Source organism: Salvelinus fontinalis, chromosome 9, assembly GCF_029448725.1.
Source record: "Salvelinus fontinalis isolate EN_2023a chromosome 9, ASM2944872v1, whole genome shotgun sequence".
Taxonomy (NCBI): Eukaryota; Metazoa; Chordata; class Actinopteri; order Salmoniformes; family Salmonidae; genus Salvelinus; species Salvelinus fontinalis.
The window spans coordinates 50,884,119-50,909,644 of record NC_074673.1 but is presented as its reverse complement, the minus strand read 5'-3'; the positions used below and the strand labels follow the sequence as shown (position 1 = coordinate 50,909,644).

General features: G+C 44.4%; 1 protein-coding gene across 1 annotated transcript in view; it reads left to right on the top strand.

The window, feature by feature from the left end:
- LOC129862806 (microtubule-associated protein 1B-like) overlaps nt 1–25,526 on the top strand; it is an 86,596-nt gene that overhangs the window by 53,812 nt on the left and 7,258 nt on the right. The window contains exons 3-5 of the mRNA XM_055934799.1: nt 12,838–12,920; nt 13,222–13,359; nt 13,616–25,232. Coding sequence (XP_055790774.1) covers nt 12,838–12,920; nt 13,222–13,359; nt 13,616–25,232 — 11,838 coding nt within the window. The remainder of the gene's footprint in view (nt 1–12,837; nt 12,921–13,221; nt 13,360–13,615; nt 25,233–25,526) is intronic.

Genomic DNA, 25,526 nt, shown 5'->3' with positions numbered 1-25,526 from the left:
TTTGACTGCATTGGGCTTTTAAAATGTCATACTTGGTGGTTTGTCTTTTATGGAGACTATAGCCTGGTCTGTCATTTTTCATTTCAATTTGCTCCTCTTTATCAATAAGATATACTAAGCTCTACCCTCAGAAGGCGATGAAGTCACATTAGCTAAATGAGATTAGCGGCGCTAACCCTGTTTTCATGTGCCTCTCCACTCTACCTTCGTTCACTGCGATGGGTGGCTTTCGATAAGATGGCCCATGCAGGCATCAGGTTCAAATTGCCTTCTTACTCTTCCCTGTTGGGTGTCAGTGTTGCGTAAAAGCTCACCTTTGTCACCTTGTCTCAGTTACTTAGGAGTGACTGCTGGAGTAAACAGGAAATTACATCATCAGGTGTAGCCCTTAGAGCTATATCTATAGCTTAGCACAATGGGGTGCCATGATGGTCAGATGCTTGCTGTGTGTACTTTGAAGGTGTCTTTGGGTAAGCCAACCATCTCTCATCATACCCTTCTCACACTACTGAGCCGAACCAAGCCCAAGCCCAACTGTACTGGGCACGGTAGTGTGAAAAGAGTGCCAGAGAGTTCATTTATATGCAGGTTCATGCAGTCTTAGTTGTTTCTTTAGCATCAAATCTCTATCAGATACCAGATTTATGGTTTGTATATTTTGTGTATTGGATAGAGGAGCTGTCCAGGGTGCTGAAGTCATGCTCCGCCCAAACATAGGCTACTGTATCTGTAACTTACTGTAAGTTGCTCTGGATAAGAACAGCTGCTAAATGACAAAAATGTCAAATGTATACATTTAAAATGTATTGATGTCACAAATGTATAATTTCTACATTTCTTTATAAAAAATGTAGTTATTTGTTACATTTGTGTAAAACCTAGCAGTACTACTTATTTCTCAGATATATAGCATTTTGCAACAAAAAAACATGATTATATGTATCTCTGAAATGAAACCACAAAGTGATAGATTTAAACAAATACATATGTCATTGAACAACCCCATGCCATGATTAGTTAGTGAAAAAACACAGCAATCTCTTTCATAATTTCTTTAAAAAAAATAAAAGCTCATTTACCAACATTTCTGAAAATGGATATATAGCGTTTTGGAATGAAACTCTTGAATTGAAGATGTTATCGTTTTAAATTGCTTGAACCTCCTCACAGTCCCTGATTGCTAAATGTGGAGCAGGCTATTTGGAGCAGTGCAGTGACTGGGCCGTGGTCGATCATCAGATCAGTGCTCTGTTTTAGCTGTTTTTTAACAGAGCGCTCCCATTTCCAGAGTTCAGATGCGGTATTTATATCAAGCAGGTCAGCTTAGGTAAAAGAGTACTGAGGAGAGTAACAGTGAGTTCTGTCTGAAAACGACCTTCTCTCCTCTGGGTCCTGTGGTACTGTATGGAACCTGTGGCGATCGGTGCCGTTTAAGATGAGTGATGACGCAAAAAAAAAATATGAGCATGGCCTTATTTCTATTACATCTAGCTCATCTAGGGTGTAGTCATTAGTCCAACAGTTGCAAATGAGAGTTTCTATTGTACAAATTCAGGTATGTTTATCCCAGTTTCGTTCCGTTTGCTTCAGTTTAAGAAACGTTTTTTCAATAGAATCGGCGGAATGAATACACCACTGATCAAACACAGTTAGTACAGTGCACAGTCAGTAAGGAGTTTAGCAGTTACACCAGTGAGCCCCAGTGGCAATACATTTGTAAAACCAAAAGCTTACCTTGACTTGGAAGAGTTCCAGTGTTGGATAGTCATAGCCAGCTAGCTAACATAGCATCCCTCTGTTTGAGTAGGTTAAACTAGCTAGCTACATTTGCTAAGTAGGGTAGTGATCTCTCTCCCTCTCTCTCCCTTAATTTTTGAAGAAATTAATTGGTTCAAAACTGTCTTTCTCTCTCTGAGCCAACTACTCACCACATGTTATGCACTGCAGTGCTAGCTAGCTGTAGCTTATGCTTTCAGTACTAGATTGATTCTCTGATTGTTTGGGCAACATGTTAGTTCATGCTGCAAGAGCTCTGATAGTTTGGAGGATGTCCTCCAGAAGTTGTCATAATTACTGTGTAAGTCTATGGAAGGGGGTGAGAAGCATGAGCCTCCTAGGTTTTGTATTGAACTCAATATACCCAGGGGAGGATGGAAGCTAGCTGTCCTCCGGCTACACCATGGTGCTACCCTACAAAGTGCTGTTGAGGCTACTGTAGACCTCCATTGCAAAACAGTGTGCTTTAATAAATTATTTGTTGACGTGAATATATTTTGTAGAATTTTATCTAAAAAGGATAACAACTTTTTAAAAGTTTCACTTTTTATTTTTGGGAAATTGACTGAGGAGGAGTGTCCTCCCCTTCCTCCTCTGTGGAGCCTCCACTGATGGAGAGCCAAGTCAAGTGAGTCTGGAGCTAAGAGTTTAGTTCCTCCTGAGGTTTCACTGGCTTTCCACATTAATTGTGTGGATGTGGGTGTCTGAGTGGTTTGGGTTTTATCATGTGTATCATGTGTATCTTCAAGAAGTCAGGACCACCGTTGTACAGAGAAGTGAGGACACAAGCTAATGATATGGTAATTAACCCCTCTGTGAGCCTCTTTGACATTGCTAAAACAGGCCTATTGCTGAATGCGTTAGGGAGGCTGCTTCAGAAGTTCACAGCTGCTGACGACTTTTTGTACATGCCAGAAAATGACACAGAAGTGAGTGATAGAAAATTCCTTTGTGAAATAAGAGCAGTCTGGGGATATTGAGCAGGAAACTCAACAATAAAATGCATTGGTTAAGATTTAGCCTGCATCTAGCTTATCTAGGGTGTAATCATTAGTCCAACAGTTGCAAACAAGAGTTTCTATTGGACAAATTCAGGTATGTTTATCCCCATTTCATTCCGCTTGCTTCTGTTTAAGAAATGTTTACGAACAGAATCGGCGGAATGAATACACCACTGATCAAACACAGTTAGTACAGTGTACAGTCAGTAAGCAGTTTAGCAGTTACACCAGGTGGCAATACATTTATAAAACCAAAGCCTACCTTGACTTGGAAGAGTTCCAGTGTTGGATAGTCATAGCCAGCTAGCTAACATAGCATCCCTCTGTTTGAGCCGGGTGTTTGAGTAGGCTAAACTAGCTAGTTACATTTGTAAGTGAAAAATAAGAAATATAGCTAAAATATAGGAAAGGTGGATTTTCGACATGCCTTTGGTGTATGGAACGCCGTTTGGGTCTTTGCATGTAAAAAAAAAAAAAAAAGATACACGTCAAATAACACTATTTGACGTGTTAAATAAGCTTTTAATTTGACACGTCAAATAACACAGTTCTATTATAGAATGTTGTGTGTTCTGAATTTGCACGTGCAAGCCATGCGCAAGCCATGCGCCACCACAACTATGAGTAGCACTGTCAAAGCTGTACAAAAAAAGTCTTTAAACAAGCAATGTGTTTACAATACCGCGATGATAATAAGGCATTATTTGTTGACCGCAACTTCTGGGGTAGCTAGCTTTAGCTTGGTACCTAGCTAGCACCAACCAGCCTGAAAACAATGATCAGTAGAAACTGCAGTCATTTTCATTATTCTTAGCAATGATATAGGAATCCTTGTGAGTAAGTATTAGCTAGGTAGCCACTTGTTTGCCTATTGAAATTGAACTAGCTAGGCAGCTACTTAACCCTGTTGCCCAAAGCTAACTTTATAAGCAGCCAGCTTGCTTCATCTGGCTAGTGATGCTCGACTGGACCGGGTTACGTGTTGTGAATTTAGCCTCAATAAGGATTGGTGGAAATTACGTTTTTCCTTCAAAATAAAAGTACCTATTTGAAAGTGATGTATAAGGTTACAATTGGTGGAATCATGCCATATTTAGACTAGATAATGTTAAACAAGGTTGGAATGTGAAGCAATGAAATGGGGTCTCAGTATACTCTGCGACACCCACAGAACACAACTGAAGAGTTTACGCAAATATTAGCGTTGTAGCTCTTATCGCCGGACTGTGACTGTGGAAATCACCTCCCCAGTCAGCCTATTGTGCGTATTGACATTCAGATTGCACTGTACAGCTTTACCTAAGGATTGGGGATCAATGAAATGGGGTATCAGTCTAATCAATACCCAAGATATTTTTTCCCCAACGTCCTCCTCAGAGTTATCAGACTCCAAAACATCCACGCAGTATTGTTTTTCCTCTGGAGTAGTGTTCAATACACATAGGTTGACAATAAATGTGGCTCAATTCACAGTTGTTTCAGAATCCCGCAATAAGAGATAAGACGCTAATGTTTTCTGGGTATCACTGAGTAGACTGATGCCCCATGCCATTGATCCACAATCCATAGGTAAGGCTGTACAGTGAAATAAGTACGCCTCCAATGCAATTCTGAAGTATAATAATACAATCAGTGTGATTGTTTTTATCAAATTAACAAATTATTGTCTTTTGTTGATTTTATATAACAACATTCCAACCTCGTTTAGCATGATCTATTCAATGATGGCATAATTCTAGTATTTGTATTAATTTGCATCACTGTCAATGACATACTTTTATTTTGAAGGCTAACCGCAAAGTCCACTATTGTGGCTAATCCTTATTGTGGCTAGCTTTAAATAGATGGATGCGACCACCATTAATCAAAAAGAGCAGTCTTATAAATTAGGGTTATTTTAGATAACACCTAACTATATAGTTAGCTAGCTAACTATATCAACTGAGAGAGATGTCGTGTTCTATGTTTCTGGGGAAGAACATTGTTTGCATCCATGAGCTAGCTAACTTTTTTTTAATGACCAGCCTGTAGGTGCGAGACAACTTTACCAGCATCATAGCATACGTATCGATGAATCGTTGTGACATATGAAATACGTGTGATAGTGTAGAAAAAATAAATATATATATATGTGTGATAGTGTAATGAATGTTTAATAACTACGTAGAAAATGTATGAACGCGTTAAGTCGTATGTGACGTGTAGTCATATTCAGGTCCTGATTTGTCAACAAGCTTATTTGACACATCAAATAGTGTTACTAGACACGTCAAATGGTGTTTTTTGACACGCAGAGACCCAAACGGCGTTCCATATTGGTGGGATGTCAGTTTCCATGAAGTGGGATGCTTTCATGTTTCTGGGATACTAGTTATAGGAAAAGCCAGAGGGATGAATAGAGGGGAACTTGGCAGAACATCCTGCTATTCTAAAACAAAACAGAAAAGCAGAGAAACAGAGCTGTCTGACATGTAGGCTACTACAGATGCAGTACTGAGGATTGAGACTTGTGTTTATATCATTCATCATAGTGGATGGAGGTTGATGGGCATCTTTGTCTATACTCTCCATGGCTTTTGGAGTTTATGAGTAATATATAATTATATCTGATTTTCTGTACATTTGACTCTGATTATTCTGTTATATGAACATATTTACTTACTGGTACCAATGACATAGGCCACTTACTGTAAATTCTACTGTGGGCCGTTCTTCATTATTAGCAGTGCTGCTACTTACAGTGGTTTCCTACTCTAATGTTAAATAATGAAGTAAACCTTCCTGTTTAACTTTCTGCTGTTTTCACAACCTACTTTTCTGAATAAAGAAACAGAGTTATAACCAACATTGTCATCACTAGATGATGTCTTGCTGAGAAGTGAAAGCAATGGTAGCCTCTTAAGTCTCTATCCCGTAGGGTATTATTCACCTGTCTTCTTACTGGACTGACCAGCCCCTGCTTGACATAGACTCTCTGTTGTTCAAGTATCACAATGTACCAGTCTGCAATGTCAGAGAGGGGTCATCCTGCCGGGACTAGCAGCTAATGCAGTCTCCTTTCTGCTGTTTCACCTGAGAAAGCATATCAGGAGGGCAAAGGGACACACTGTCTCTCTGGGAATAGACTATAATCCTACTTATCCTTATTCTGCCTGGGTCTGATATCATATGCCTTTGTTCTCGTATTCTATTACGCCCATGTTTTGTATATTCCCCAACGTCGCCATGTCCCCATATTCTGTACTCTTACACTGTAAGATATCCAAACTAACTGATGTAGTCAATGGCTTAGTCACGATGCAATGAGTCTTCTTCCCCACAGTCTGTGGGCAGCTAGGCTGAAGTGGGCGAACTCTCATCAAAGGTTCTTCCAGTATGCTCTAGTGAACAGGGTTCTCTTTTGGTACCTCACTGCTCCAACTATAGTAGGCCTCTGCAGTAAAACTTCACTGTCCCTCTCATAGTTTGCCTAGACTGGTCCCAGATCTGTTTATGTTGTCTAACCAGCTTCTATGGTAGTTGGCAAGACGGAATAAACATATCTGGGACCATACTAACAGTTTGCTTTTTCCTGCTGCTAATAGCAGCATTTGATCAGTTCTGTAGCAGGTCCAATCACCTTTCCTCTCTCAAGCCCCAGGTCCAATCACCTTTCATCTCTCACAGACTAATGCTGCAATGCGTCTCACAGTAAAACACAGAGGCCGGGTCAGGGTAATGATGAGCGATTCGGTCCATTTTCATGGCAACGGTGAGCTATATCCTCTGGGTGATGTGCCTTTCTTCCCAAATTGTTACTACAACATCTAGAAATGTTAGTTTAAAAAAATTTTCATTTTACACCCATGCTGGTCGGTTTCCAATTTCTATGTAATGATATAGCCAGCATCCTCAATTAAGAGTAATAAAGCATACTTTATCATTGGCAACGAAAGCTCATTAGCACCACAACCATTCGGATGAGGCTTCACTTTTTTGCTTCATATCAGCCAATTATTCTTCTCCTACTGAGTCAACTGACTGACTCCAACCAATCACAGAGAGTTTGAGCTGTCACTCCACAGCATACAGCCAGTGATATGTTGGAGTAGCTGTTCAAATGCAAACTTTTTCTATTTTGGAAATGAATCAAAAGTATCCATCCTGATTTTCAATCAAAAGTGTACACTGTCTGTCATGTCAGGCCAAGTTGTCCTTCTCATCACCTAGGCCTGTACCTTCTACCCCCTAATTTACTATTTTTACTGTTCTCCTCTTTCTCAGTCCACAATCTAGTAATCACTACCTTGCATGTGGCAAGCAACTAGTGCTGAGCGATTAACTGAAATGTTGATTATTTTTCATTTTTTAAACAACTAATTGACCCACGTCGGTTCAATTACATGTCGTTCTGTTTTTTTTCTGTGAGCTCAATTCGCACATTGCACAGTTTCTCAAGAGATAAATCAGATCCAGCCTGAACTGTGCGATTTAGTAGGGAGGCCAATATTATACAAAGTTTAGCGCATAAAACATAATTCACTACAATGACCATAATCCATTGTGCATCTACTTGTCTGGTCTGTGTTTCTTTTATGCCTGCTACGGAAGAGGCAGAAGAATGCACAATCACGAGGGGATATAGAGAGCAGCTCTTGCTTCGCGAGGTATAGTACAGTATCTCTACCTGAAAATACATGACCTAAGTGATTGATAGTTGGTATTCAGCAGTCATAAAAGTAGGCCTTATTTACTTTGAACTACTACAAGTACTACAAAATAGTGATTTTTGTCAGACAGCATATGCAGCAGCTCTATAGAGATGAGATGATGACTTGGAATGAATTAATAAAGTCATTAAATAAAACAAATGTAATATACACAACAACTGAAATGTTTTATTAAGGTAAAGTAATGTGAATAAATGATGGTTAATAAGTGATACGCAGTAATGGACAGTCACTACCATCATGGGAGTATTAATTGTTTTATTCTGTGTTAAAGCGTTCAACCCAAATAATCAAAACCGAAATCGAAAACCGTGATTATTTTGTAATAATCGAACCGAAACCCAACCGACCTCTCAAAGCACTAATCGCTCCGCACTACAAGCAACACAAAGCGACCCTCTGTAGAGCTCTTTCACAGCAAAGAGTTGACAGTGCATATACAGTACCAAAATGGCGGAGGACGGCAAACTCAGGGGATGTATAGAAGATACCAAGTGGAACACAGAGTCAAGTTCCCTCTATTATTAGCCGGCTCTATTATTAGTCTGCATTGGTGCTTAAACAAATGGGAATACGATGCTTATCGTCACACCTCTGAACTGAATGGGTAGAAATGCTGACACATAATTATATCAAATCTGCACAGGAGTGGGTCGTTCCATGAAAAGAGTTCCTTTTGCATCCCTTTTGATTTTTTAATTAGAAATTGTGCAACAATATTGCATTTTAAAAGCCTGGTATATTAAATGTAAAAAAAATATTCTCCTGCACAACATCAACATATGTGAGAATTTGTCACGATCGTGTGGTGGATTGACGGACCAAGGCGCAACATGATTTGAATACATCTTCTTTTTTTTTAATAGCAACGACGAAGATGAACACTACACACTTATACAACACTAACGAAAACAACAAACGATCGTGAAAACGTCAAACGTAAGTGCACACACAAACTACTTACGTCGAACTATACATATACACAAACAATGACCCACAAACAGCTAAAGCCTATGGCAGCCTTAAATATGGCTCCCAATTAGAGACAACCGAAATCAGCTGTCTCTAATTGAGAACCCATTCCGGCCACCATAGACTTTCCTAGAACTACACCCAACATAGACACAGCTAGACACATACACTCAACACCAAACCATAAACTACACCAAACACCCCCTCTACCATATAATACCCCAAAATACACACATACCCCATGTCACACCCTGACCTAACTAAAATAATAAATAAAACAAATAATACTAAGGCCAGGGCGTGACATAACCCCCCCCTTAAGGCGCGAACTCCGGACGCACCAACACATAGTCTAGGGGAGGGTCTGGGTGGGCTTCCTTCCACGGCGGCGGCTCCGGCACTGGTCGTGGTCCCCACCCCACCATAGTCATAAGAGGCAGCACCGGGATAAAGGGCAGCACCGGGATAAGGGCCAGCACCGGGATAAGGGGCAGCACCGGGATAAGGGGCAGCACCAGGATAAGGGGCAGCACCAGGATAAGGGGCAGCACCAGGATAAGGGGAAACACCAGGATAATGGGCAGATCCTGGCTGGACAGCTCATGGCTGGCTGACAGATCTGGCTGCTCATGGCTGGCTGACGGATCTGGCTGCTCATGGCTGGCTGACGGACCTGGCTGCTCATGGCTGGCTGACGGACCTGGCTGCTCATGGCTGGCTGACGGACCTGGCTGCTCATGGCTGGCTGACGGACCTGGCTGCTCATGGCTGACTGACGGACCTGGCTGCTCATGGCTGGCTGACGGACCTGGCTGCTCATGGCTGGCTGACGGATCTGGCTGCTCATGGCTGGCTGACGGATCTGGCTGCTCATGGCTGGCTGACGGATCTGGCTGCTCATGGCTAGCTGACGGATCTGGCTGCTCATGGCTAGCTGACGGATCTGGCTGCTCATGGCTAGCTGACGGATCTGGCTGCTCATGGCTAGCTGACGGATCTGGCTGCTCATGGCTAGCTGACGGATCTGGCTGCTCATGGCTGATTGGCGGCTCTGGCAGATCCTGTCTGGTTGGCGGCTCTGGCAGATCCTGTCTGGTTGGCGGCTCTGGCAGATCCTGTCTGGTTGGCGGCTCTGGCAGATCCTGTCTGGTTGGCGGCTCTGGCAGATCCTGTCTGGTTGGCGGCTCTGGCAGATCCTGTCTGGTTGGCGGCTCTGGCAGATCCTGTCTGGTTGGCGGCTCTGGCAGATCCTGTCTGGTTGGCGGCTCTGGCAGATCCTGTCTGGTTGGCGGCTCTAGCGGCTCCTGTCTGGCTGGCGGCTCTAGCGGCTCCTGTCTGGCGGACGGCTCTAGCGGCTCCTGTCTGGCGGACGGCTCAGTAGGCTCATGGCAGACGGGCGGCTTTGCAGGCTCATTGCAGACGGATGGCTCAGATGGCGCTGGGGAGACGGATGGCTCAGATGGCGCTGGGGAGACGGATGGCTCAGATGGCGCTGGGGAGACGGATGGCTCAGATGGCGCTGGGGAGACGGGCAGTTCAGGCATCGCTGTGCAGACGGCAGACTCCTGCCGGCTGAGGCGCACTGTAGGCCTGGTGCGTGGTGCCGGGACTGGTGGCACCGGGCTAAAGGCACGCACTTTCAGGCTAGTGCGGGGAGAAGGAACAGGGCATACTGGACCCTGGGGACGCACATTAGGCCTAGTGCGTGGGGCCGGAACTGGTGGTACCGGACTGGGGACACGCATCTCAGGGCTAATGCGGGGAGCAGCAACAGGATGCACAGGACTCTGGAAACGCACAAGAGGCTTAGTGCGTGGTGCCGGAATTGGTGGTACCGGGCTGGAGACACGCACCATAGGACGAGTGAGTGGAGGAGAAACAGGGCTCTGGAGACACACTGGAAGCCTGTTACGTGGTGTAGGCACTGGTGGAACTGAACTGGGGCGGGGAGGTGGCGCCGGAAATACCGGACCGTGCAGGCGTATTGGCTCCCTTGAGCATTGAGCCTGACCAACCTTACCTGGTTGAATGCTCCCCGTTGCCCGACCAGTGCGGGGAGGTGGAATAACCCGCACCGGGCTATGTAGGCAAACCGGGGACACCATGCGTAAGGCTGGTGCCATGTAAACCGGCCCGAGGAGACGCACTGGTGGCCAGATATGTAGGGCCGGCTTCATGACATCCGGCTCAATACTCAATCTAGCCCTGCCAGTGCGGGGAGGTGGAATAACCCGCACCGGGCTATGCACACGTACAGGAGACACCGTGCGCTCTACTGCGTAACACGCTGTCTGCCCGTACTCTCGCTCTCCACGGTAATTACAGGGAGTAGGCGCAGGTTTCCTACCTGACTTCGCCACTCTCCCTTTAAGCCCCTTCCCAAGAAATTTTTGGGGTTTTCCCACAGGCTTCCTACCGCTTCGTCGTGCTGCCTCCATTCGCCGGTATCCCTCCTCGCACTGCGCCAGAGAATCCCAGGCGGGCTCCGGCACTCTCCCTGGGTTGATCGCCCACCTGTCGATCTCCTCCCACGTAGTGTAGCCCAGATCCTTTGTAGGTTCCTTTTCCTGCCTCCTAGCTAGCTCCTCATATCGCCGCCTCTCTGCTTTCGCTGCCTCCAGCTCAGCTTTGGGGCGGTTATATCCTCCTGGTACCTCCCGGTCTAAAATTTCCTCCCATGTCCATGAATCCTTGCATTGCTCCTGTTGCCGCTGGTCATGTTGCTTTGTCGTATATAGGTGGGTCATTCTGTCACGATCGTGTGGTGGATTGACGGACCAAGGCGCAACATGATTTGAATACATCTTCTTTTTTTTTAATAGCAACGACGAAGATGAACACTACACACTTATACAACACTAACGAAAACAACAAACGATCGTGAAAACGTCAAACGTAAGTGCACACACAAACTACTTACGTCGAACTATACATATACACAAACAATGACCCACAAACAGCTAAAGCCTATGGCAGCCTTAAATATGGCTCCCAATTAGAGACAACCGAAATCAGCTGTCTCTAATTGAGAACCCATTCCGGCCACCATAGACTTTCCTAGAACTACACCCAACATAGACACAGCTAGACACATACACTCAACACCAAACCATAAACTACACCAAACACCCCCTCTACCATATAATACCCCAAAATACACACATACCCCATGTCACACCCTGACCTAACTAAAATAATAAATAAAACAAATAATACTAAGGCCAGGGCGTGACAGAATTTCGCGTTTTAATGTTTTGTAATATAAAAAATAGAGGAAGAGAAGTGTTTCCAATGACATCATCAACCAATTAGTAGACAATTATTTTAATTTTTTACTACAAAACATAGAAAAGTTACATTTTTGGCTGATTTAAGATGAAATCGTCAAATCTGTTATGGTCAACCCTGTTACTTTATCTGGCACTAAATAGCCACTTGCTATAGTATTATTTGTATTTATCCTCTTGAGATGGGGAAAATGTGTTTATGAAGTTGGACATGTGCTCTTTATGACAGAATGTTAAAATTAGGTGAAATCCAATGTTTTTTTTTGACCAAGTTAGACTTATCAAAAGGCACCGAATTGGTGGAACGACCTGAATATTCAGCATTATATTCACTAATTAATCCTTTATGATTTATTATGTTTGCTCTCTCTCTCTCTCTTTATGTCAGTGATTTCATACCAATTATGCCAGCTCACTGCATTGTTTTCAGTGTCTATTATATTGACCAATAACCTGAAAATCACATGCTTGAAGTCCTTGTGATGATGATTGCCAAACATTCGGATATATTGGCCCAATATTTCTGTTACAAAGCCATGTAATTCTAGCTTAGGTATTATCCAATTCTCAATTCTCTTGCATGGAAATGTCAGCAGCTGTTCTCCACTTCCAACTGCGCAGAGACGTCAATTCAACATCTATTCCACGTTGGTTCAACCAGTGTGTGCCCAGTGGGTTTGTTCTGTTCTAAAAAGCTGTACCGGTTAGCTCTGATTTCAAGCCGCAACCAGTAGTAGACATTGGTGACCTATTTCCTATTCAAACTTTTGTTCTTGCCTTGACGCACTGTGGTGTGTGCTCTCTCGAAGTGTCTGCCCCACATACAGGCGCCACGCAGCACAGAGTACTAAATCTCCCCGACTGAAAAAGGTTTTCACAGATAAACTCTGGATGCTCTCCAGTAGGATGTCTTTGGGGCAGACTGCTCAGACTCTGGCAAGATTCTCAGTAGCCTTTTAAGTTGTTGACCTGTGCCAGTGTTGGTTCTGTCTACAAGGATTTTAAAGAACAGTTCAAAGCAAGTGCATGAAAGATGTTGACAAAACACGTCTGGCCTCTCTCTCATGTTGTTCGATTTCCTGGCCCCTGTAGGACAAAGGACACTCCACCACAAGAGTGATGTCCTAGAGACAGTTGTGTTAGTCAACCCGTCAGAGGATACAGTTGCTTCAGAGGTGTGTTTCAAGATTTCAAATATGTATATTTTTCTGGTTTGTTACTATATTTAAATCAGCTTTCAATCATTACATACATCTGTTTACATTTTGTCATTATGATTTAAAACCTAATGCATTTCATTTTTTTCCCTATAAGAAAACAAACTATTTTCTCTCACCGTGCTTTAAATGTAATACCATAATGGCATAACAAAATGTATATACATTTGATTCATTTCATAGTGTAACACATATAAAAAGATCCAATATTTGTTCTGTGCTGTTTCCTATAACTGCTCTGTTTTGCTCTCTACCCCAGATCCAGTCTCTAGTCACAGACTCAGCAGGACACAAACTCCTGGTCCTGAGCGGGCAGAACTCAGACCACGGTGACCTGCTTCTCCAAAGTGGGGGTTTCACCTATAAGAGCTTCTCACAAGTCTTTGCTGATCCTGGGGTAAGATATTACTGTTCAGAACAGTCAAATCCTATTCAAAACAGCCTGTTCTGACACTTTACTCTAGTCTGTAGCACTGGCTCATGAGCTCATGATTTTCTAATGAAGATTAGATTACCAATGAAACTACAAATATTTTATATACCCCCCATGAACTGGAAATGTGGATAAAAATGAAACCAACAATGTCATTGAGCAATTTTTATACATCACTGACACTGACTTTGGCTTGTCTCTGTCTGTCATTATCCTGTAGGTCAGTGATTTGCTGGGCGAAGCAGCCCCCAAGCAGCGGGCCACACTCACTGTGTCCTGCCGATCGGAGGTGGGTTGGAGCTCCCTGGGTCAGCAGCAGCACTTACGGGAGTTCCTTGAGTACAGACTGAACCCAGAGCCTGTGCTCCCCAAGATGGAGGGAGTCACAGAGTTCACGGAGTACATCTCTGAGACGGTGGACGTGCCTTCTCCCTTTGACCTCCTGGAGCCGCCCACATCTGGAGGCTTCCTGAAACTGTCCAGGCCTTGTTGTTACATCTTCCCTGGGGGGAGGGGCGACTCGGCACTGTTCGCGGTCAACGGCTTCAACATCCTAGTGGATGGAGGCTCTGAACGGAAATCATGCTTCTGGAAGCTGGTCAGACACTTGGACCGCATCGACTCAATTCTACTCACTCACATTGGTGCAGACAATCTGCCAGGCATCAACGGGCTCCTTCAGAGGAAAATAGCAGAGCAGGAAGAGGAGCAGTCACAAGGCTCAACCACCTACAGTGATTGGATGAAGAACCTGATCTCTCCAGAGCTTGGTGTGATCTTCTTCAATGTACCCGAGAAGCTACGTATGCCAGAATCAAACCTAAAGGTCAAGCGTAGCATCGAGGAGGCCTCCCTCACGTTGCAGTACCTCAACAAACTGGGAATCAAGCCGGAGCCTCTCTGTAGACTGGTCAGCAACACTATTGAGCCTTTCACTCTTTTTCATAAGATGGGGGTGGGCAAGTTAGACATGTATGTTCTGAACCCCGTCAAGGACAGTAAGGAGATGCAGTTTCTCATGCAGAAGTGGGCTGGTAACAGCAAGGCCAAAACAGGCATTGTGCTCCCCAATGGAAAAGAGGGAGAAATATCCGTACCTTACCTGACATCAGTTACAGCATTAGTCGTGTGGCTTCCTGCCAATCCTGCCGAAAAGATTGTCAGAGTGCTGTTCCCTGGAAACGCACCACAAAACAAAGTCCTGGAGGGACTAGAGAAATTAAAGCACCTTGACTTCTTGCGATACCCAGTAGCCACACAAAAAGACATCGCCTCAGGGGCTCCTCCCTCTGTTGTAAAACAGACAAAGTTAAAGCAAAGGACAGACAGCAAAGAAAGTCTGAAATCATCTCCCAAGACTACAAAACCCCTTAAGAAAGAAGCAGATGATGAGGTATCGGCAGTCACAGAGGCAACGAGGGACTCTGTAAAGGAGAACAAGATAGAGAAAAAGGAGAAGAAACTTAAAGAGAATGAAAAACCCACCAAAATAATAAAATCCAAGACTGATGCACCAGAAAAGAAGAAACTATTGAAGGAGAAATCCTTGAAAAAACATTCAAAGGAAAGGGCATCCAAGATGGATGAGAAAAAAGACAAGGAAAAGAAAGAGATCAAGAAAGTCAAGAAAGTTGACACAGCTAAAAAAGAAGAGAAAAAAGACCCCAAAGTTGACAAGAAAAAAGATACGTCGAAGTCAGAGTTGAGAAAGATAACGAAACCTGACTTAAAACCCCTCACACCAGAGGTCAGAAGGACCCTGCACAGGGCAAAAGTGTCAAGTAAACCCAAAACCGACAAAAGCAAAGGCAAAGCGGCCAAGGCTGAGCCGGCTGAACCCAAACCTGAGGAACCAGCAGCAGAGAGCGTTCAACCTGAGCCACTACAGAATGGGGGTATTGAGGGCATATCTGCTTCCTCCACTCCAGAGGATCTTACTAAGGACTTTGAGGAGTTAAAACAAGATGAGGTATCATCAGAGCCACCAGAGAGTGCAGTGGAGACACCAGCAGAGGAAAGCATGGCCGATTCCCCTACCCAGGAGGAGGAGAAAGAACAGGAAACTGTCTCTAAAACTCCACCAGGCACAAAGTCTCCTGAGAAGGGAGTAGCCACAGCAATGGAAGTTGAATCTGAATCTCAGACCCTAATTGAATCTCAAAGCAAAGAGGACAAATTAACACAAGAGCATAAAGAAGAATTACAGGCAGAGGAAGTGGAACTATATGAGGATGAGGGAGCTGCAGTTGAAGATGATGAGGAGGAAGAAAAAGAAGGCCCGATTGATGAGAGGAAAACATTTCAGGAAGAGGAAGATATGGGGATAGGGGAGGAAGAAGATGATGCAAAAGATGATGTGAAGGATAATGAACTAGACAGGAAACATGAGGTGGAGGAAATGGAGAAAGTTGAAAAGCCCACAGATATGTCAGTAACAAAAGAGGAAAGCAGAAGGCCTTCATCCCAGGAGGAGGAACAGGAAGAAGATGGACATGTTGTTGAAAAGGCTGAGCTGGAAGAGGTAGAAGTTTTAGACATGATAGCAGATGAAGAGGTCAAAATCAAACCTGAAGCGGGAGAGAAAGAAACATTGGCCAAGAATGGGGAAAGCAAAGCAGTTAAACATACTCCTGGAGCTAAAGAGGAGGATGAGGAAGATGAAGAGGGCTACGTGTCAAATGTGGGAGGCGCTACAGTCAACATAGTGTCAACACTGCAAGGAACTGCTGCAGCCGAGCCCATCTCCTTCATTCAAGACGAAACCATTCCCGCCAACTCCGAAACTGAACAGACCATCTCTGATGAGGAAGTTCACGAAGAGGCTGATGACAGGATACTAAACCTCCAATACGAAGTGGGTGCATATGACATCTCTGTCCCAGATCAGACAGGCTCCTTTGACACCATCCATGGGATGAAGGAGATGCAAGCATCAGCTATGGCTGATGTAACAGCCAAAGGTTTCATTTGTGGACAGGAGCAAGTATCGGTATTCACTAACATCATTGCTGCTCCCTTGGCTGAGGAGGAACATGTTTCCTCAGCCACATCCATCACAGAGTATGATAAATTGTCCTCCTTCCCCACCTCTATTGCAGAGGACCAATCAGTGGCCTCTGTCGCTACACCTCAGACTGAGGAAACAGGCAAAAGCTCTCTGCTTCTTGACACTGTTAATAGTGTTCCCCTGGCAATTCCAACGGAGGCCACACATGGGAAAGAACATTTACACTCTGCTGGGACCATCTCACCAACATCCTCCTTAGAGGAAGACAAGTACATGAAGTCAGTTCCATCCGAAGAGGGCCTGTCAGTTATCTCTGATTTGAAGACAGAGGCTAAGGTCATCAAGACTCATGATGAAGAGGAGGAAGAAGATCAGGACCAAACTCCGACCATTGAGATTTCACTTGGGGAGAGCTATGCCTCCCCTCAAATGCTCCAGGATAGAGATAGGGATTTGGAACAGCTCCCTGCTTCTGAGGCTCCTGTCTCCAAACTTGTTCAGGATTTGAAGCAGGATCACCTACCAGTTGAGGAGGTACAACTCTTTAAGTCCAAAGAAGACATCTTAACAGTGGTGCCTTCAAAACCCCTTTCACCCCCACCCTCTTTCTCAAAGCCTTTTAGGTCAGACTCAATTACTTCGGAAGGTGAAGAGCAATGCTGCAGTCCAGACGATAGCACTGTGAAAATGGCCTCTCCCACACAATCTCCCCCACCCAGTGCAACCAGCTCTCCAACTCACTCTCCTCTTCATCAGTCGCCTGTGGAGGAAAAGACCAAGGGCTTCCCAGGACTGGAGCATCAAACACAGGAGGACCTTCATGATTCAGCCACCAAAACAGAAGATACGGATGCAAAGAAAGATCAAGCGGAAAAGGAAGATAAAGTGGAGAAGAATAAAGAATTGGATGCTGACATCAAGAAAGTTGAGTCAGACACACTACCATCTGTGGAGAAATCGTTTCAAAAAGACTTGCCCATTACAAAAGCGGAAGAAAAATATGGTCTCTCCCCTTCCAAAGATGAGATGCAACAGGAACAGGAGACAACTCCTCTTACCTCTGAGTCAGTCACAGGCAAAGACGAAGCTTCCATATCAGGAAAGGAATCTCTGACAGTAGACATTTCTAGTGGTAAGGCTATACTCAAACACAGTGATGAGGAAGATGATGACCATCAACAGAAAGAATCCGAAGTGTGCAGTAAGGCTAAATTCCCAAAGGGGAAGGAGAGTAGTTTCTTAGATTATGACGATGGTGAGGATGATGATGACGATAATGAAGATAGTTCTGATGTAAAACCCATCAAACAGGACATGAAGGAAAAAGATACAGAAAAAAATGACACACATGAGGCTAAAACTATCAAGGAAGAGAAAGAGGAGAAAGAAAAACAAGACGTGTTTGAAGCTGAAACCATCAAGGAAGAAAAGAAAGAAACAGATAAAGTTGGTACAACTGAAGCTACTACTGAAGCTGAGCCCATCAAGGAAGATAAAGATGAGAAAGTGAAGGAAAAATATGACATTCATGAAGCTGAACCCATCAGGGAAGAAAGGAAAGAAACAGAAAAGGTTGGTACCACTGAAGCTGAGCCCATCAAGGAAGATACAGAAGAGAAAGTGAAGGAAAAACATGACATTCATGAAGCTGAACCCATCAGGGAAGAAAAGAAAGAAACAGAAAAGGTTGGTACCACTGACGCTGAACCCATCAAAGAAGATAAAGAAGAGAAAGTGAAGGAAAAATATGACATTCATGAAGCTGAATCCATCAGGGAAGAAAAGAAAGAATCAGAAAAGGTTGGTACCACTGAAGCTGAACCCATCAAGGAAGATAAAGAAGAGAAAGTGAAGGAAAAACATGACATTCATGAAGCTGAACCCATCAGGGAAGAAAAGAAAGAAACAGAAAAGGTTGGTACCACTGAAGCTGAACCAATCAAGGAAGATAAAGATGAGAAAGTGAAGGAAAAAGATGACATTCATGAAGCTGAATCCATCAGGGAAGAAAAGAAAGAAACAGAAAAGGTTGGTACCACTGACGCTGAACCCATCAAAGAAGATAAAGATGAGAAAGTGAAGGAAAAATATGACATTCATGAAGCTGAATCCATCAGGGAAGAAAAGAAAGAAACAGAAAAGGTTGGTACCACTGAAGCTGAACCCATCAAGGAAGATAAAGAAGAGAAAGTGAAGGAAAAACATGACATTCATGAAGCTGAACCCATCAGGGAAGAAAAGAAAGAAACAGAAAAGGTTGGTACCACTGAAGCTGAACCAATCAAGGAAGATAAAGATGAGAAAGTGAAGGAAAAAGATGACATTCATGAAGCTGAACCCATCAGGGAAGAAAAGAAAGAAACAGAAAAGGTTGATACCACTGAAGCTGAACCCATCAATGAGGATAAAGATGAGAAAGTGAAGGAAAAAGATGACATTCATGAAGCTGAATCCATCAGGGAAGAAAAGAAAGAAACAGAAAAGGTTGGTACCACTGAAGCTGAACCCATCAAGGAGGATAAAGATGAGAAAGTGAAGGAAAAATATGACATTCATGAAGCTGAATCCATCAGGGAAGAAAAGAAAGAAACAGAAAAGGTTGGTACCACTGAAGCTGAACCCATCAAGGAAGATAAAGATGAGAAAGTGAAGGAAAAAGATGACATTCATGAAGCTGAACCCATCAGGGAAGAAAAGAAAGAAACAGAAAAGGTTGGTACCATTGAAGCTGAACCAATCAAGGAAGATAAAGATGAGAAAGTGAAGGAAAAATATGACATTCATGAAGCTGAATCCATCAGGGAAGAAAAGAAAGAAACAGAAAAGGTTAGTACCACTGAAGCTGAACCAATCAAGGAAGATAAAGATGAGAAAGTGAAGGAAAAAGATTACATTCATGAAGCTGAACCAATCAAGGAAGATAAAGATGAGAAAGTGAAAGAAAAAGATGACATTCATGAAGCTAAATCCATCAAAGAAGAGAAGAAAGAAACAGAAAAGGTTGGTACAAGTGAAGCTAAACCCATTAAGAAAGATAAAGATGAGAAAGTGAAGGAAAAAGATGACATTCATGAAGCTAAATCCATCAAGGAAGAGAAGAAAGAAACAGAAAAGGTTGGTACCACTGACGCTGAACCCATCAAGGAAGATAAAGATGAAAAAGATGACATTCATGAAGCTGAACCCATCAAGGAAGAGAAGAACGGAACAGAAAAAGTTGGTACCACTGAAGCTGAACCCATCAAGGAAGAGAAGAAGGAAAAGGAGAAAGAGAAAGACGATACTTGTGGGGCTGAGCCCATCAAAGAGGAGGAGAATGAGAAGGAAAAATATGATACTTCTGAGTCTGAACCTACGAAAGAAGAAAAACAGAAAGAAATAGAGAGTATAGTCTCTTCTAAAGACGAGCTAAGCTCTTGTATCTCTACCTCTAAAGTGGAGCCAGCCTCAGACTCCACCACTACAGAAAAAATAGAGCAAGAGAAAGATAACTTTGTGGCTGAACCCATGAAAGATGAGAAGAAAGAGAAGGATGATACTTGTAAGACTGATGCCATCAAGGAGGAAAAGATGGAGAGAGAACATCCTCTTAAGTCTGAACCAATGAAAGAAGAGGAAAGAGAAAAAGAGACAGATACTTTTGACAGTGAACCGACTAAAGGAGAGCACAGAGAGAAAGAAAAGGATGATACATGTATGATGGAATCCACCACAGGGGGCAAGAAAGAAAAAGAAAACAAGACATTTTTTGAGATTGAAGTGAGTCAGGAAGAGAGGATAGAGAAAGATGATACTTATGTGGCTGAATTCAGTAAAGAACAGAAGATGGAAAAGGAGCAAGAAAAAGAAGATAGTGATTTCGAAGACATCAACGATGAGAAAAGAGAGAAAGATAGAGATGAAAGTTATGAAGCTGAACCCATAAAAGGAGACGAAAGAGCAAAAGAAAGTGAAACAGCTGACACAGTCAAATATGAAATGAGCGTGAAAGAGACAGGAAACGATGATTCTCGTGAGATTGAACCTACTAAAGAGGAGAAATGGGAGAGGGAGAAAAAGGAGGTGCAAGAGAAAGATCTAAAAGAGGCTTTACAACACAGCGTACAGACAACAATGGTAGAAAAAGTAGAGGTGACTTCTGCGAGAAAGCTTGAATCTACATTTCAGGTTCAGTACTCAGACGGAGATGAGGAAGATGAGGAGGAAGATGAAGAGGAATCCATTTGCATGGGTGGTGCAGGGTCAAGACCTTTATCAGTGGAACCTAGACAATCAGAACACGAGATCATCTCTCAAGACCTGCTCTCAACTCAGTCATCAGAGAATGTGCTTAGTGACCAGACGAAGGACAGCCACTCTGAACAGACCACTGGGCTTGTGTCTACATTACCAAAATGGGAGACCTCTCCTGATAAAGACCTCAAAGAGCAGCATAAAGAGCGACAACATAGACTCTCCCCTGAACTAGAAAAGGACATCAAGACAACTAAGACCACACCAGCACCCCATCCCAGTCAAGAGTCAACCATTGGTTTCCCGACCTTGAAAGAGGAGCCAGTCTCTGCTATGCCTACCACCAAAGTAAAGCCAGCCTCTGACTCCACCACTACAGACAAACAGTCTATAGGTTCAACACTATTAAGCACTGACAGCAAGGCCAGTGTGACGGTATCCACCCAGCATGAAACACTGCTGCTATCTATGACAACAAGCAAAGAAGCATCTAATATGGATGAAAAGACAAAGCATGTTTCTCCAAAAGAAGATGAGAAACCAGGCAAGGAAGCTGAGATGGAAATTGAAAAAGAGCGGGAGGTTGCTTCCCCAGAGCATACACAACCTTGTTCATATTTTGTCTTGGATAAAGATCCTGAGAAGGTTCCCGAGAAAGTGAGCCACGTCGATGCTACAAAAGAAGACAGTGTCTCTGAAAAATTGAAAGGCTTTGACAAAATAACAACAGAGAAGGAGACTGTCAGTGTGAGCTTGCAAGAGGATCAGGGCTTTGATGTGTCTAAGTATGAACCCTATGAAAAGCCAATTTCAAAAGAAAAGGAATCCAACTATAAAGAAGACCGTGAGGTATCTAGAGAGTTTGATCGGTCAACACAAATTGGCATTGATGATAATAGGAACGTTAGCCAGGTAGACGCTGGTGCAGCTGCATTCTACTCAGAGGACGAGGAAAAAGAGGAACCGCTGTCATTCAGCAGAGTTGATTACACCCCTCCACCTTTCCCCAAGAGCGAGAGAAGTCTCCATTGCAGCTCAAGTGCCTTCACTGAACACAATGACAAAGAGAAAGGTCAAGAGGAAGTGAGTGATAGGAAGGAGGGGCAATCTACACCACACGTGGAAAACAGCTTTATGTATACAGAGACTCAAGACAACAGAACCACCCCAGCAGCAGAGCCATGCTCATTTGCTTTCAGTCTCAAAGAAGATAAACCTGAAAAAGTTGAGAAGGATGAATTGAAGGACAAGACTGGAGCATCTCCCAGTGTAGAGGAGTATTTACCAGTCCAGTCAGGCAGAAAGGAAACAGCCTCTTCCTCATGGAGTCAATCCAACATCGATGCCCAAGCCTCAGCTACAGCCATGCCTTTTGATGATGTCCCTGAGAAGCAGACCACAGAGAAAGAGAAAGAGAAGGAAAAAGATGAGCCAGTGAAAGACTATATGGATTCATCTGATAGTGAGAGAAGAGATTCTCCCTGTGGTCGCTACTCACCAACGGAAAAAGACATGTTACCTCATCAAGCTTTGCCTAAGGAAAAGGACAATCAGGCCACTGCTGCCTCCTTGGCCGCATATTCAGGACAGCTCCTAGATGATAATGTTCTTGCATCTGAGTACACTCAAATTGGCAGCTCTATCACCAGTAAATCTACAATGGGCTATTCTGAGAGAGAAGGCACTCCGGACAGTGTAAATAAGAGGCTACTGGTGGTGGGAGAGGATTATGATGATGAGGAAGATGATGCAGCAGAAGAAGCCAGTGATCTAGATGTGGAGAAGGGAGCGAGAGAGCAGTCTGAAAAAGAAATCTGTAAATCTATATTGGATGACACCACTACTTCTAAACGTCCTGTGACAAAGGAAGAGGACAAGAAGACCCTCTCACCCGGACCTGAACCCAGCCTCCTCAAAAAGGAGGAACCTTCCCATTCAATGACCACAAGCAGCCCTCCACCAGCAGATACTGCAGATTCCCTTTTGAAGAATGTAGTTGGGGCCTTGCCACTCCAGTCTGGCAGTTCCACTGCAATAGAACAAACAGGATCTGGAGGATATCCTTCTGAATCCTCAGAGTATTCAGAGGACAGCCAACTGGGGTTAAAGGAGGAGAGGTTTGACAGTCCTGACCCCTCTTTGCCCACCAAGTCCAGTGAAGATAAACATTACAGTCAGGGAGACATTGAAGCTGACAGGCAGAGAACCCCAGATACCACTAGTAGAAAACCTGAGGAAGATCCTTCGTGTTACCTCTTATCTGCATCAGCTTTTCTACCAACCAGCCACCAGTTGGGAGAGGAGTTAGAGACCCCTGTCAGAATGTCTAGTGGCCCCTACAGGACAGATTCTGAGGGTGCTTCCTTTGAGTATTCTTTATTCAAAGATGAAGCCATGCACTCAACCCTCTCAGCCATGCACTCAACCCTCTCGACCTCAGGGGTCATGTTAAAGGATGAGTACCTAGAGGCATCTGAAACGCTTCCCTCAACAACTACAGCTACATTCAGTCTGACAAAAGTCTTTCCAGTCTTAGCTACTCCAGCCAAAGACATTACAGAACAAGACTCATCATCAAGCCCTGAGATGGACAATGGTCAAACCTCAGATAACTTTCATAAACTTGAGGGCATTGTTGAAACCAAAACCATAACTTCTGCTGGAGCTTCAGAACCACCATGTTCCCAGCTGTCCAAACCCGCTGAAACCATATCCACTTCAAGGGCTTTCTTTGAGGTTTCCCCATTGCAAAGAGCTGATTCTTCTGACAGAGAATCGCAGGGCTCAGCGGCCAGCAAAGAGTCATACACTTGCAAAATGGAGGACAGTACTCTTCCATGCCGCATTGAATGCCAGAAATTTGCAGTGACAGAGCAAGAAGAACGCATGCTGTCCATGGCTGAGACATACAGGGTCACTATCAACTCCAGTACAACCACAACAGTGTCCCAATCTGATGGGGAGACAAAACCACAGCAGTCAACTGAAGCCTCTTCCAACAGGGCTACTGAGGTTAGCACAAGTCCCCAAGAAGTCCTCAGTGGAGCTAGCAAAGCCTGTTGTGCCACAACAGCAGACCTGCCTAAAACAGAACAGAAAAAGGAGGAAAAAGAGACAAAGGATGAGAAAGATAAGATGGTAATGAAAGAGGAAGAAATTAAGGAGATCAAGGTAGAGACCCTAAAGGAGGACACCAAAATGCCAGAGCAGAAGGATAAGGAGGAGACAAAACAGATGGATGAGAAGAAAGAGGTGGCTGGAGAGAAGGAAAAGGTGGAGGAGGAGAAAGTAGAGGAAAATAAGTTGAACGAGAAAGACAGGAAGGCAGAGGAGAAGAAAGACAAGACTGCTAAGAAGGAGGGTGAGAAAGAAAAGGAGAGGAAAGAGGGAGTGAAAGAGAACGTGGAGGATAAAAAAGCTGAGAAACATGAAGAGAAGATTGTCGAAAGGAGGAGGAGTAGCTTATCTGACTGGGAACTCCGACAAGGGCCGGGCGCATGCCCAAGTGCCCCTCCTCCAGGCTATGAAGACAAGGAGGAAGAAGCATATGAAATGGAAGAAGCTGGGGAAGAATATGTTAATAAAGAATGTGTATCCACAAGCGAGCCCACCCCTCTCTCCACAGCAGAACATGCCCACCATACAAAGGCATCTGCAAAAGCAGATGGAGAATCCAGTTGCCCCACTGACTTGCATATGGAGGCTACCTCCACCTCCCCCCCCGGCTATTCCTCATGTGAATTCAAACACCGCAAAGGGGAGATCTCCCCATCCTTCATTAACCCCAGTCCACACGCCCTCTCCAGCGATGGTGGCGAAGAGGACAAAGGGAGCGACCCCTCTCAGGAGGGGGATGAAGATGACCGGGAGCAACACTCGGTCAAGAGGAGGTCTCACAAGCAGAAGCGACAGCACATTCAAAGTGGAGCTGCTGGAGCTGGAGCGGGATCGCACCCACTTTCCATGCCTCCTGGTGGCATGGCAACTGGACTTGGGATAGTGCTAGCTGGAGAGGAGACACCCCCCACATCAGCAAGTGACTCGTTGGCGTCCCAGTCGGACTCGGACGTACCTCCCGAGACCGAGGAGTGCCCGTCGATAACCGCAGAGGGAAACCTGGACTCTGACGAAGATGCAGAACACCTGCCGGTGGATAAACTATCTGCCTCTGCCACAGGAGGGGGCACCCAACCCCCTTCACCCAGATCAGCTGCGAAGGCCCATGACCCCCCACCTGCCCCCATGAAGGATCCGCTCCCCCACCTGCCTCACCCTGATGTGTGCATGGTGGACCCAGAGGCCCTCACTGACAACCAGAGCAGCACAGAGAAAATGCTCAAGAAGGACCACAAGACCACCAAGAGCCTGCGGAAGGGCCTGGGCAAGCCTAAGTCTGCGTCCCCAGCCCGGAAGGGGAAGAGGTCTACCACCCCTGTGAAGCAGGCCTCCAAGGATTCCTCGCCTCGATCGGCCTCTCTGAGAAGGAGGGACACGGAAAGGAGCTCCAGGCTGACGCAGAAGTCCGAGGGCCTGGGATCCAAGGGGGACCTACACGCCCCAGGGAAAGGCCTTGTGAATGGCGTCAAGAGCAACTTGGGTAGGTAAAAATAAAGTAGGATGATATGACTCAATATTTAGATATGATGATATGACTCCATATTCAGTAGGGGACACTTTCACGCCTGTAAAAAGTTTACGAAACTTTAAATACTTAATTTACGTTCAAAGATAATAGAAATGTAATAGGCCTACCTTCATTTCAAAATCATTCCCCAGGACTTTATGACACACAATTACCCATTCTAATTTACCCTTGATTTACGTAGACATATAAGCCTGACCCCCCCCCCCCCCCCAGTCAAGCAGAGGAAAAGTCATTAGTCATTCTCAA